General features: G+C 42.5%; 2 protein-coding genes across 2 annotated transcripts in view; one reads left to right on the top strand and one right to left on the bottom strand.

Moving 5' to 3' along the window:
• Nucleotides 1-1,849, bottom strand: part of LOC138957814 (recombining binding protein suppressor of hairless-like) — a gene marked incomplete at its 3' end in the record, with an annotated part of 32,970 nt that extends 31,121 nt beyond the window's left edge. Inside the window, exon 1 of the mRNA XM_070328868.1 lies at nucleotides 1,678-1,849. The remainder of the gene's footprint in view (nucleotides 1-1,677) is intronic.
• On the top strand, nucleotides 1,759-13,845 carry LOC138957813 (ubiquitin carboxyl-terminal hydrolase MINDY-2-like). The gene is made up of 6 exons (XM_070328866.1): nucleotides 1,759-2,086; nucleotides 3,366-4,165; nucleotides 5,002-5,108; nucleotides 5,433-5,623; nucleotides 11,540-11,682; nucleotides 13,840-13,845. Exons 1-6 carry the CDS (start codon nucleotides 1,942-1,944, stop codon nucleotides 13,843-13,845), a joined length of 1,392 nt encoding a protein of 463 aa, XP_070184967.1. The 5' UTR covers nucleotides 1,759-1,941.
• Nucleotides 13,846-14,439: the final 594 nt, after the last annotated feature.

Consider the following 14,439-nt stretch of genomic DNA (forward strand, 5'->3'; position numbering starts at 1 on the left):
ATTCACATACATATTGAGAAATAAAAAAGAGAAATTTTAGCATGTCTGTACATTCCCAGAGACCATAATTATATATCTCAATCCTGATTATCTCACGTTGTCAAAATGTAAGTCCATCACTATCAGTCTTGCGTCCAGTACTAATACTGTGGCGGTTTAGAGTGTGTCAGGCCCTGGTGACGGGTGACTGATGTAAGGGAACAATGAAATTTTCATCTCCGGCTGATAAGCCAACACCAGCCGCCAGCAGTTCAAACAAAGGACACACTGGTGCGCCTGGGAAAAGTTCCCACGCTTCTGACCCTTCAGCAGTTGACAACATCACGATCCGGGAAAAATCAAGCGACAAAGAAACCTTCAAGTTCTAACATACAACCTAGTAGTAGTATGGAAAAGAATGAAACATAAATGGTCAAAACTGTGCAAAAGACTCTTTTTTCTTTTTAAGCGCGAAGGAGAAAATAAATTTAAATCAAACCCACCTGCGGCGTGTACATTTGTTCATTCATGATGATAAACAGTGTGAAAATCGCTTGGTTACAACCTCACTGTCCTCAGCATCAAAAGTTGTACAACACGCGAGACAGTGAACTGAATTATTCAGAGTAGTTCCACATAGTGCTGGACGTGTAATCCTTTCAGAATTAAACAGTACTTGGTTATTAGACAAGTCGCGAGCGATTTCAGTATGCACACCACCAGTCAGTGTTCACACTTCGAAATGCACACTCGTGGGAAAAAACATTTGCATCCGACATCGTGAGAACAATATGGGGACAGGCTGTTCCACTAGGTGGGGTCACCCAAAATAGGCCGTCAATCACATAAGATAACCCACGACACATGTACAATCAATCTCAACTGGTGCAAGAGTTAGATAAAAACGCTTCTAAATGTTTATTTCATCTACATTCATTGGAAAAGATCTAATTTCTATTAGATAATGCCCGTTTTCTTGTAATCACGGAACAGCGATGAATAGGGAGTCTAATCAATGTAACAGCCACTTTCCCAGCTCTTCGCAAAGCCCATTGGTGACTTCCTTATACGGAAAGCAGGTGTTCCCACGGCATACAAGTCGGCGTCAGGGATGTGTTGTGGCCCAGTGCATGCGTTATCGAGGTCAAAGTAGAAAAAATCAAAAGCACTACACGACAGAAGTGCACAGCATGCAAAACGCCCCAGGGTTATTTACTGAGATTTGGATCCATAAAATAACAGACTGAGCGAGACAAAAACCGCTGCCAATCGCCCCCATGCACTTTCATTCATCTGCAGAAATTGCCCATTGTGAAGAATGCCCAACCACCTCCGATCGCCTAAAAGCTGACATAGCTAAGTCAGCAGCTGTGCCAGCAGCACATCTGCATGATCTGTCATCTTGTGATGAACCAATGAACACGTTGAGGCAGTATAAGCAAAAATACTGACTCTCTGTACCTAATACCAAATCAAAATACCAAGAAAGTGAAAAATGCCTAACTTTTCTCGGACTGCGAATGTGAAACTCGAGTGTCGTTTCGACTTTACGGACGCAGCTAGAAACGATCAGATATGCACGATGCGTTAACAATTAGCGGAAAGTAAATGAGATGCGTATCAACTAACAAAGTAAGATCATGCCACAACAGTCTTATTGATCAAAATAGCAAAGAATGCAAAAGAAGTAAACTTTACCCGTACTCTCGAGTCCCAAAGTTGCCAAGATGGCGAACTAAACAACTGCACATGCGCTTGTTTTGGTAGAAAGGTAACTTCCGCTTTCTTGAAGCTGATGTGGGCTGGACTGGAGGCTTGGCAAATGAAGATCAACTTGAAAGCGGTTTTTGACTTATTTTCGGAATGATCTGACCTGTTCTGGTGTAAAAGTCACAAGATTTCTAGAGCTGGACGGAATGAAACGATGACCGCACTTTGGTGAAGGTCTTCCAAGTGTCAAATATGGATAACTCGCCAGTTGCCGCGCCAAGTGGCTCGGTTCAGGATCAAAACAACTCCAAGTCAACCTCTAAACTTGAGTCTTCTCAAATGGAGACAAGCGAAGAAAACCCTGCTCATGGCTCAAGTGCATCCAAAACACAATCAGGTATGGCGTATCCATTGGTGAAATGTATACTTGTCATAATTTTAGCATTGACCCCTTTTTACACAGGAATGAATGGAATGTCCAATGTTTGGCTGCGTTATGACAAAGGATTTTTTTTAAACAATTTTAGACATGGTGGGATAGATTCTACTACTTTCGAGTTTCTGTTTTCAGCCGTTTTTCAGATTATCCATCTGCCAAACAAAAGTTATTGAGTATTTCTTTATTGTTGAAGTTTTGTATTACATTCAGTTGTAGTTGAGGTTCTTTTGGTTGGGATCAGCTCGTTACTCCCCCCTATCGCTACTCCCCCGGCTCGTTACTCCCCCGTACACAGAAAATGACTGGATAACCCTGTGATAGTAAGTTGGCATGAAATATTGTTCGCCCACCCCCACCCACCCCTGTCCCGCTGTTTTGTTTGTTTCTTTGTTTGTTTATCCAGAAAATTTCTCCGGAAAAGCAATATTTCATGCCAACTTACTATCACAGGGTTATCCAGTCATTTTCTGTGTACGGGGGAGAAACGAGCCGGGGGAGTAACCGTATCGGGGGAGTAACCGCTCGTTACTCCCCCGGCTCGTTACTCCCCCGTATCGCTACTCCCCCGTCATGCATTCTGAAATAGTATCTCTTCTGCTTAAAATATATATACTTTTTTTTCAAAGATGTACTGTACATGAATGTACAGGCAGATCTGGCAGTTGTAAGTTCTTTAAACATGCTCTCTCTCTCTCTTGAAAATTCAATTGAGTAATAATTGCATTACTTAAGTGTAATAAAAAGGCACGGGGGAGTAACGAGCCGGGGGAGTAGCGATACGGGGGAGTAACGATACGGGGGAGTAACGAGATGCTCCCCTTTTAGCTTTACCTCAAATAGTCTACAAGAAGAGCAAACTGCCGAATGATGTTGTGGAATGGAAAGAATGCATCTGAAGTTGCTCTTGGCTTGTTTCGGTTTGTACACTGTGCATTATAAAGGTAAAAGATGTATACACCATTTTAAAAGCATTTAATTTTTTTTTATTCATTGTTATTATACTGGTTCTTGCATAGCTATCTATCGATGTCTCCGAGTCTATTATATAGGTGGACGCAAAGTTCATAGATGTAAACATGTGAGGAAATAAAAGAATAGAAGCATGTGAGAGCACATGAACCCGCCTTTTATCTCACACATGTGATGATGTGTGCATCATTGCATGACTATGAGAATTGAGATCGGTGCAATTAATTTTCTCATCTCACCCATCCTCAAAACTGATCTTCTTTTCCAGACACTGTGAATTCAGAAGAGCCTGCCAAGTCTCCAGAGAACACAACAGAAGAGAAGCCACCAGCATTTATGCCAACTGAAGAGACCAAAGCAGAGACTGAGCAAGAGAGTCAGCAGACTATCACAGCCTCAAACCTGTACCCAGTTCTTTCAGACGAATCAGAGGTCACTCCAAAGACTGACCTGGACTCCATTACAGAGCAAGTGGCAAATGCATCATCTGAGACAGAGGCCCACAACAGTCACGCTAGCTCTCTCCCTGAGGGGAAGAAGAGCAGTGAGTCGGTGCCAGATGAACAGTCAGCACACTCCACTTCTGCAGAATCTCTGAAAAAAGATGAGTCAAGAGAAAAGGCGGAAATCAGTGAATCTCAGAGACTGCCAGCCGCCGCTCCTGTGACGGAGGCAGAATCAGCACAGTCCACCCTGAAGAATGCAGCCGATGGAGCAGAAGCACCAGAGTCGTTACCCTCTACATCTCAATATGGGGCGGAGGCAGAAGCACCTGCATCTGAAGGTGTTACTGCAGCAGCCTCAGCAGCAGCAGAGGAGGGGGCAGTAGGGGGCAAGAATTCCAGCCCCGCAAACGGGGAGAGTGTGTACTACGTGAAGTGGATTAATTTCAACAACGGCCGGGTGCCCGTCATCACGCAGAACGAGAACGGACCGTGCCCCCTGCTGGCCATCGTGAACGTCTTGCTGCTCAAGGGCAAGGTGCGGCTGGCCTCCATCGTGGAGATGATCACGTCGGAGCAGCTGATGGCGCACCTGGGCGAGTGTGTGGTGGAGAGCAAGCCAAAGGTACGAACAAGCTGAGTGAAACACTATAAAGACGGGCAATCCAAATCTCCACTATTTCGTGGATTTCTGCGAAAACAAAAAAAAACAAAAGAAAGTTTTTTCTTTACATGTGCACAATTTATCTTTCACCAGAGCAGGTACAATTCATATTTACTAGGCCAAAATGCCGCCTGGACCCCCGGCGTTATTTCTTTCTTTCAAACTCATTCTTCCTTGAATGATTTGCCTGAAAGATAAGGATAATTCGGGCTGCTTTCTCACTGGGGAAAGCGAGCTGCCATACAGTACTGTGCTACCCTTTTTTTTTTGGGGGGGGGGGGGGGGGGAGGTGTCCTGCGTGCGTATATTCATGTTTCCAACCCCTGAGAATTTCGCTTTGAACTTGGGTTCTGTATCGTGCGCATGCGTGCACACGGAGGTGTTGGGACACCTTGGATAGTCTGCACAAAGTTGACTATGGTAAATAAATCCCTCGCCGATCGTGGGGATCAAACCTACGCCGTTAGTGACAACTGGCTTTAAAACCAGCACCACTACCGACTGAGCTAGCTGAGATGGCAAGAAATGTGCTTTCTGAATGATTACAGTAACAATAATCTTGAATGTAGTTTTGCCTCAAGAAGTGCATGCACAACGGGTTTGTGTTTTAACAGAGTGGCTTTAGAGCAGTTAGCTCCCTTTTTTCACTTTTCCCTGAATGAAAGCAAGTCTCCAACTTCACGGGTGGGCTGTTTTTTTCCTCACTTATTCCCCACATGCTTTGGTACTGAAAGTGGAGCTTGCACTTGTGTTTTTTGAAGTGTGACATTAACAAGGGTGTGTCATTTATTTTTCAGAATCTAGATGAGACACACAGAGCAAACTATGAACAGAACATGCAGGATGCTATGGACATGATGCACAAACTGCAGACGGGACTGGATGTCAATGTCAAGTTTACTGGGTTTGAACTCCTTTAAATGTGTTTCCATCTTGGTTAGTTGGTGTCGATTTTACGCTAGTAATGAAAAATTGACAAGGAATAAAACATTATAAGTGAATGTTTTCTTGTGTCTACGAGTATAGTTGAACATGTGATAATGACCGCCTGAGGGACCAATCAAATGAGGTAGCTAAAGACATTAAATGTGAATTGTATAGCAAAAAAATCATGAAGGATCTTTATGGGTGGTCGTAATGTGTTTTTTTTATCCTCTTAGGCATGAATATTAGAATATTATATTGTATATCATTAATATATGCAATCACATTTGCCTTATTATTACAGGGTGTCTGACTTTGAATACACATCGGAGTGCATCATCTTTGACTTGCTCCAACTGGCCCTCTACCACGGCTGGCTGGTTGACCCGCAGAACGAGGAAGAGGTCAAGGCCGTGGGCAAGTGCAGTTACAACCAGCTGGTGGAGAAGATCATCCAGTACAAGCAGTCTGACAAAGAAGAGATGGTCAGAGAAGGTGAGACTGAAGGGTGTTGTTCAGATGTTTTGAGTATACAGTGCCTCTTCCCCCCCCCACCGGAGGGTAACAGTTGGTCGTTTAAAAAAAATTGTTTTACGCACACAGACAGACACATACACACGCACACACACACCAACGACTAACTAACAAACCAAACAAAAACAAACCAAGTAAAACCAACAGGGGCTCACATCCATGGGAGGTGGCATAGGACAAATGTCCTGGACAATGCAAAAGTGATAGGACATTTGTCCTGAACAAAAATAAATCAATAGGACATTTTTTTCGGCGGCATGTTGCTTTTTCGGAAGAAAAAAACCGCGAAGGTAGGCATGCAACTGTCAACCGGCTTGGAGCATTCAGCGTTGCAACCCTTGGAAGCTCTTCTCTATAAAAAGCTCATAAAGTCTCCTAAAGTTTTGTCTGCTTAGAGTGACACATCGTTTCGCAAAACATCGATAAAATAGCAAATCAAACAACTGTAAATTGGAAAGTACTGACAATGTCCGGATCAAATAAAAGCACAATCGGACAATGACCACTTCGTGACAAAAACAATAGGACATATGTCCTCTTGTATGAAAAATGTATTGGACATTTGGAAAAAATATCCGTGTTTGTCCGATGTCCGACGTGGATGTGAGCCCCTGAACCAAAACAACAAGCACAACGCACTTTGAGCAAGGTCATGTACAAGATTACCTCCCTTCTTACACAGACCTGGGAACCCATACGATTTCGCCGTACTTTGTACGCATGATTGTCGAGAATACGATCAGTACGGTCAGTGGGAAAACAATACGACGAGAAAAATTCCTTCACTACTTTTCTTTACAAGCCCATCCCGAAGCTGATCCAGTTTTTGACACATGATTACAGTTTTTGTCAGTAAACATTGAAAAAAGCATTTGTTTTCAATGTATAGGTAAATGTAATTAACAGTGTGACGGACGCGTGTGAAGCATATTTTAATCATGGATGTTCAAATGTTGTGTGGAGTACGCTCATTTTTCTGAAAATACACCAAGTTTACTTGAGAATACTCCAAGTGCAAAACAGGTGTTCCCAGGCCTGCTTACAGAAAGCTGTTCAGTGAAGTTACCATCCTCTTATGAACAGCTTAAATCAGTTTGTTTCTTGAATTCCTGGTTATTGTTAGATGTTTAAGTACACAAAGAGACTGAAAGGAAAACCTGGAGTCATACTTCATCTTCTCTTTACTGTGATAAATTGTTGTTTTTGTGCTTAACACTCGCGGGGCCCTGTGGTACAGAGAAGGTGACTCTAGCTGTCATCCAAATGGGAATATTATGAACACGACCGCTTTATGTGTAGGCAGGTACTCCAATTTACGAGGATTTTAAAATGAAGCATCTTGGTAGAAGGATGTATTACTATTGGGCTGCCATGTGAGGAGGTAACCACTGCAGTACGGAACCACGTAGGACTTCTGCTGTTCATACATGATCGATCATCCCCACCCAAAACCACAACTGCTTACTTTTCCTCAACAGCTTGGTTCCAACCAGTAAATCTCTAATACATTACCACTGGACACAGCATAGCGCTCAGTGATGCATCAGTATTATAATGACGGTACGAACGTTGGTCAACCGTCAAGGGCTCCTTACTTGGGATATTAACTCAATAACTGTGTCTGTGTCTTGGTTAGAATGCTTGCCTTAAAGGCCGAGGTCCAACAGGCCAGAATACCCATGGGTATAGGCGGAGCCTATTTTCAGTGACCGACAGGTCTCAAGTTACCTAGTCTGGTGGATGCAGTGGCCAAGGCATTCCGCTTGATTAAACAAGCCAACAGCAGACTGCATACCTCGCCTTGGTGTGTGTGCCTTTCTTCTGAACCTCTGTAAAGTCCCGTTATGTGTGTGTGTGTGTGTGTGTGTGTGTGTGTGTGGTATTCACCTTTTTTTCTGACGGTTATTTGGAAGCATTATTAGTTGCAATAATTTATTCACACTAGCAATAAATCCTCTGAATGCAGATAACACGCACACACATACACACACACGCACATGCCGTCGCATGCGCGCGCGCATTTATACACTTGTGCAATACAACTGAGCACATGGTGAAAGTTATGCAGTGCCATGCACTAACGCAACCGGTCAACCTGACTTCGTGTTGTAGACTGAAGAGTAGAAATACCCTCTCTCTTGGTGCAGAACCTGATGCTGAGTGGAAACTCGCACCAACAATCGGATGCCAAGAACTTGAGGGACCATCTACAGAGTTAAATGTGTCACTGCTTTCTGTACATGCATGTTTGAATGTTTCACCCAAGACATTGGCGCCACTATGTAGCTCTGTGTCTTGGTTTTACAGTTCCCAAGGTATCAAGGTCGGTACCGTTTTCAAGACGAGTAGGTCAGTCTAACCGGCTTTTGGAACAGTGGAACCCTTGTTACAAAAAACCGACTGCATTCTCTAAAGAAAATATATTGACCATTGTCTTTGCCATAATAAGCCAAATGTAAAGCCTGTGAATCTAACAAGTTGAAACTGACTTGTTAGACACCCTTATTTTGAACAAAAGATATAGTTTGCGGTTGTTAATAAAAATTACGCATGTGACCGTTGGCTTCAGGTTGACCAGTAAATCCAGATACATAACGGCACTGTGAGCGTGCATTTCGCTCCCCGAGCCCACATGTTTGGTTTTGTCTTAGGTTACCAAAATTTGCGGGAAGAGGAGAAATTTGGTGGGAAAACTTGCATTTAGTCAGTCAAGGCATGGTCTCGCGTCGTCACTGTCCGGAGGAGAACAGCTTTGTGACTAATAAATGTTTAATTAGATAGCAGAGCATCACTATTGCTGGATGTGGATGAATATGATATCTGTGACGGACAGGGATTACAACATTTGCTGCAGAGTCGCCTGAATAATAGTGTTTTAGTGTGTGAAAAAGTGAAGAAAGTGTCTTTCATGAGTCATGAGTGCCTGGTTCCAACGTGCATGACTGTGATACGCGGTCAGAGACTGTAGAGTACACAGAGACGCTTCATTCGGCGCTGAAAATTGAAACAGGAAGCCCTGTGGCGCCACCACGCGGAAACATGTAAAAACCTACTTTCCCTTTCCACAGCAGTAGCGATATCGTGCAGCACACCATGGCCGCACCAAAAAGAAAACACAGCGGGGCATGGTCTTTGGCCATCAATTGCTCAAACTCACATGCCAAAGGCTTCAGGATGTTCAAATTTCCTGAGGAAGAGAGCAAGTGAGGATTGTATTTTTGTTTTTTTTCTCTCGTTAAATGTCGGAAAATCAGTAAAAAGTGTAGCGTCGAACTGCGTGTATTCTACCAGAACAGAGAAAACACACACTGTACACAAGCTCAACAATGTGATTGCGCAGTTGTTTAATTAACATCAGGCTTAATTTTGTTTTGAAGGACAACTGAACAATTGATTCTATTCTTCGTCCAAGCGCAAAAGTCGAAAACTTCTCAAACTAGAATACTTGTGACGATGCTGTTCAAAGTGTCATCCAGTCGGTCCGTACCTCGTTAATTCATCTCAATTCATGTGTGTGTGTGTGTGTGTGTGTGTGTGTGTGTGTGTGTGTGTGTGTGTGTGTGTGTGTGTGTGTGTGTGTGTGTGTGTGTGTGTGTGTGTGTGTGTGTGTGTGTGCGTGCGTGCGTGCGTGTGTGTGTGTGTGTGTGTAACTGACTCAGAGAGAGAGAGAGAGAGAGAGAGAGAGAGAGAGAGAGAGAGAGAGAGAGAGAGAGAGAGAGAGAGAGAGAGAGAGAGAGAGAGAGAGAGAGAGACAATGACAATGACAAATCTTTATTTTTCGAGAGTGACAAGAATAAGCATAGATATGCTTTTTTGCATCTGGCCCTCGCCCTAAAGAGGGACTAAACTAATTTACTATAACTATGACTAGGAAAAAAAAAAGAGAGAGAGAGAGAGAGAGAGAGAGAGAGAGAGAGAGAGAGAGTGAGAGTGAGAGAGAGAGAGAGAGAGCTTTCTGAACAAGAAAGAAGCAACCGATAAGAAATAAGACAATCATCGATCGATCAAGATTCTTTAATTAAAGTCAGCTAGGTCACAATAATGTTGTTTAAGTTGCTGTATTTTACAGTTTTCCTTACATGATAATTTCTTAGCACCGTGCAATTGACTACCCATTTCACTTTAGAGGTGCTGGGACGACGCCAAGTTGACTAAATGCCTTAGTTACCGATTTGACCGGGAACTATTTCGTTAACGATTTATTCCTGACATATTTTCTCAGGCTTAAGTGACCATGTATACAGTATGTATTTGTATTTGACTAAAACACACAAAAATAACGACGGTTAGTTCGTGAAAAGACACTGACTTGAATCATGTTTGCATAACTACAGCGATGCAGCGGGTATTGCCTAAGTAAATTTGATTTAATATTAAACTACACCATTTTCTGCTGTGTTTTTATGGTCATTTAAAAAGGATGTTCACAAACAAACATATTTTTTCGTTCAGTTACTTTTTGCAGCACTGTCAGCCGGACAGAACAGACAGTATGTTAATATAAACGTGATATAAACACAGCCGACAGCAGCCGCTATACGCGAACTTCCTTGTGCGGCAGGGAGTGGCTCTTTTCCCGCGCGCTGGCTGGCCGGTCTCACTTTCGCACCGCAGCGCAAAGAAGGATGAAGCGTCTCTGTATACTCTATAGTCTCTGACGCGGTGTTCTACCGGAAACATCAAGCAACGCGTATACAATTATTTTCTCTGGAAAAGTCTGCCATAAATTCAAGACATTGGTACTTTACTGACGATCGTATTCATCCACCAAATAACTTCAGCTTCCCTTTTCAGCCTAAGAAGAAAACCTTTTTTTCGGTTGAATATGTTTCACTTTAAAAAAAAAAAGTAATAAATACCAAACTAACATTCGTAAAGTGCAGACTATCTTTGAAACGATTTATTAATTACAGAACGATTATTGAAAGTGTTTCACTCTCAGGCAGATTAACCAGTGGTGTCATGTAGCATCCATGGCGGCTGCAATAGCGCGGAGTGACCGGAACTTTGGGGTCAGGCAACATCTGGTAAACGTTATGTGGCGGGTGTGTGCTGCCGAAAAGGAATGAGCGGTGCGTGGACATTATCTTTCTCGTGTCTTTAGCTCCGCCCAGTCCACCACGACTGACAGCCGTTTGATTTTGAATTCAAATTTGGCGAGTGAATTTTTTTTCTGAAAGTACGTTATCCAGGGGTTATTATAAACACTTTTTGGGGTGCATGTGTGGTGTACACCTTCAAATGTTTGCTTGACAAAAATGGTGCTTTTGAGTTTGGTATAGACAGAGTATTTTTGAAAATAATATTTCAAGTGAGAGCTCGTTTCCTGAAAAGGTGGACATTAGACTGAAGTGCCACGCGCCGCTCTGCTTTTATACCCGACCCTCGGCCTTTAACAGACTTACTGATTTCTGTGAGAGCAACAATGCATACCATCTAGGTACATGCATTGTAAAAAGTCAGGTAAAATCACTATCTGAGTATTTGTTAGGGTTTTTATAACAGGACATTTTCTCTTGTTTGCTTTGCTTTGTGTGTTTGTGTTGTGTGTGTGCGTACGTGCTTGCATGTGTGCGTGTGGCTGTGTTTCATTTACTTAAAAAAACAACAAAAAGAACAGGAAAGCCAACAGGTGAGGAAGACAGTAATCATCCCATTACGATGAAGTGAATATAAGTGAGGTTGTTCTTACATCTTCAACAGCATGAAACACAGTAAACAGGAGTGCTGATTGTCGATTGAGTAAAATTTCAGACGATTGAGTACAATTTCAGACGATCGAGTACAATTTCAGACGATTGATTTCAATCTCAGACTACTCTTCATGTTTGAGTTGCTGCTTAATAGAGTTAACAAAGAGCTGTCGTTGCATTTCAGCCTTGATAGCGGAGCAATTTCTGGACCGAACGGCAGCACAACTGACGTACCATGGACTGTGCGAGCTGTCATCTACAGTCAAAGAACAGGAGTTGTGTGTCTTCTTCCGCAACAACCACTTCAACACGCTCCTGAGACACAATGTGAGTACAACAACTCCTGAATTCATTTTGCAGATTGAAATAACGTAGTGTCTGATTTCTCACCTGTTCCAAAAATTATCCTTCTGGTTGCAAGTCAGGTAAAACTGTCTGTAACTTCTGATAAACAAAGGGAATTAAGCGCTCTAACTGCATACAACATGAGTAGTAGAGTAACTGAGAGTTATTCGGAACCAGTCTCCTGGCACCTGAGAGAATTTTTGTTTGTTTGTTTGTTTGTTCATGGGCTGAAACTCCCACAGCTTTTACGTGTATGACCGTTTTTACCCCGCCATTTAGGCAGTCATACGCCGCTTTCGGAGGAAGCATGCTGGGTATTTTCGTGTTTCTATAACCCACCGAACTCTGACATGGATTACAGGATCTCTTTCGTGCGCACTTGGTCTTGTGCTTGCGTGTACACACGGGGGTGTTCGGACACCGAGGAGAAGTCTGCACACAAAGTTGACTCTGAGAAATAAATCTCTCGCCGAACGTGGGGACAAAGTCACGCTGACAGCGGCCAACTGGATACAAATCCAGCGTGCAACCGACTGAGCTACATCCCTGCCCGAACCTGAGAGAATAACAAGCATTGAAATGAACATGCCACTTTCATCCTCAAAAAAACACATTTTTTGTCTGTTATTTCATTAGCTGAAGATTGTATGACAACAAGTCTTTCATGTCTTCTTCTGCGGTTGATATAACTGGTAATAGTAATGCGTAACATCTACAGTCCAGTCGCTAAGACGAATCCCAGGGTTTTTTTCAGGTGGTGACGTGTAACCCATAGCTGCTGCTGTAACTTTGCCGCTGGTCAGGGTTGATGACATAGAGCATTATGAGCTGGGCAGTGTGACAACAAGTCAAATTTTCACAAGACTTCACTGTTGTTTGTTACCTTTACTGAAGCCCAATGACTTGTGACATGATCAAATCGGTCATATGCGCTCTGCTGGAGGTGTCCGCGTCGGAATTAATTCAGAGAAAAAAAGATAGTACCAGCTCTGTTCAGATAGCAGCTATCTGTTCAGATAATTGACTGTTAATAAAAAAATTCATTTTTTTCAAAATCCAAAAATGTAAAGATATGTGATGTTTGAATTAATGTTAAGCCCAAAAACAATGAAAATCTGTTTATGCAAATTAGGTCCTGTGTGTACGTGATACCAAGACAATCCTGTCACAGACAACAGGTTTCAATCAGCCAGGATAGTCTCAGTGAAGACTTTTTAGTTCTGTTGTGATGGTTGGGCCGACAGATTGTCTAAATGTTTTGATATCACTTGTTAGGTAATTAATACATTTACTACTTTGCAAAACCTCCAGCATTCACTGTCTATGCTCAGGTGAATGATCCGGCCAGTCATTTAGTCAGGTAGTGAATGAAGTCGCTTTGTGTTTACAATGCCAAAGCTATGACATGATATACCTATTCGTTGAAAGGGAAAGAGAGTGCACAGACGAACAAGTCAGTTTAATGGAAGCAAGTGGATGTGATTCGGAAGACATTTGCTATGGCTTGAGTGGTTATACTCCCAATAAGATTCAGTCTTTGGAACAGTAGGTTGTGATAATGACAGTTTAACATGGTCTGCTTATGCCAAGAGTTTGATCACGATAACATGAAAAGAAAAAATGATTGTTTCGATTAGCGTGCCATGTGGGCATAGACTCACGAGATAGCTCAGTCAATAGTGTTGCTGGCTTTGAAACCAGTTGTCGCTATCAGAATGGGTTTGACCCCAAAGTTAGGCAAGGGATTTATTCCCCAGAGTCAGCGTTGCACAGACTCTTCTCGGTTTCCGAACACCCCAATATGCACGAATGTGCACAGTACAGATTCCAAGGTCACAGCGAAAGTCTCATGCCTTGGGGAAAACACGAATATCCGCATGCAGAAAAAGATAAAAAATGGGTAGCGCGATTCTGGCACTGCAGGCTATCCCTAGCGAAAGCAGCCAAAATTTCCTTGTAGGAATTCCCCAAGGACAATAAGATTTTTATATATATACGGTATACCAAATAGCAAATGATATTGAAATTCAGTTCACACTTTTGGCATGTGGGCTAGTGCACTCTTACCTTAAACATTCTAGGTGTCAAAGTGAGACATGTGACTCTAGGTCATTTCACATAAAACTGTATGGATCACAGGTGTGAAACCTGGTTAGCCTGAGGCTAATGATTAACCATGCAAAGCTAGTGACTGGTAGCAGTTAAATTATTTTTGAGGCATAAAAAGATAAAACTGACACTAAAGTATCTGGCTACAGGGTGTGACTGTTAGTGTCATGGGACAAAAATTGCTTTCGGTGGCATATTTGTTTCGTACAGAGAAATTGCTTGGGACATAGGTGATCCTGGTGTAAAATCTGATCAATTTTGTAAGCAGACAATGAATCTAAAACGTAATCCCTTTACAGTGTGGTGGTCTACTCTGAATGAACGATTGCTAGATAGATGGTTTTGTGTCTGTGTCTGTGTGTGTGTCTGTGTCTGTGTCTATGTGTGTCTGTCTGTGTCTGTCTGTGTCTGTGTCTGTGTGTGTTAAGTGGTTATAACTAAAACTGAAAGTGTTGGAGAGGCAGACTGTCATTTTCAGGTTGATTTTTCCTGGTTGCTTTGTTGTGTATGTAACCTTGCTTTTCTCATTTTATTAGTTTACAGCCTACAGACACTATAAGCATACCCCAGCACTGGTTGTATCAATTCGTATTCAGTTTGAAAGATATTTCGTACGCTATAATGCTAACA

The sequence above is a fragment of the Littorina saxatilis genome, unplaced genomic scaffold, assembly GCF_037325665.1.
Source record: "Littorina saxatilis isolate snail1 unplaced genomic scaffold, US_GU_Lsax_2.0 scaffold_597, whole genome shotgun sequence".
NCBI classification, from domain to species: domain Eukaryota; kingdom Metazoa; phylum Mollusca; class Gastropoda; order Littorinimorpha; family Littorinidae; genus Littorina; species Littorina saxatilis.

What these genes read in the sequence shown, in the direction of transcription:
- LOC138957813 (XM_070328866.1), top strand. Translation starts at nt 1,942, where the DNA reads ATGGATAACTCGCCAGTTGCCGCGCCAAGTGGCTCGGTTCAGGATCAA. An exon ending in TGGTGGAGAGCAAGCCAAAG is followed by an intron (nt 4,166 to 5,001) that starts GTACGAACAAGC and finishes TTTATTTTTCAG; the next exon opens with AATCTAGATGAGACACACAG. An exon ending in GTCAATGTCAAGTTTACTGG is followed by an intron (nt 5,109 to 5,432) that starts GTTTGAACTCCT and finishes TTATTATTACAG; the next exon opens with GGTGTCTGACTTTGAATACA.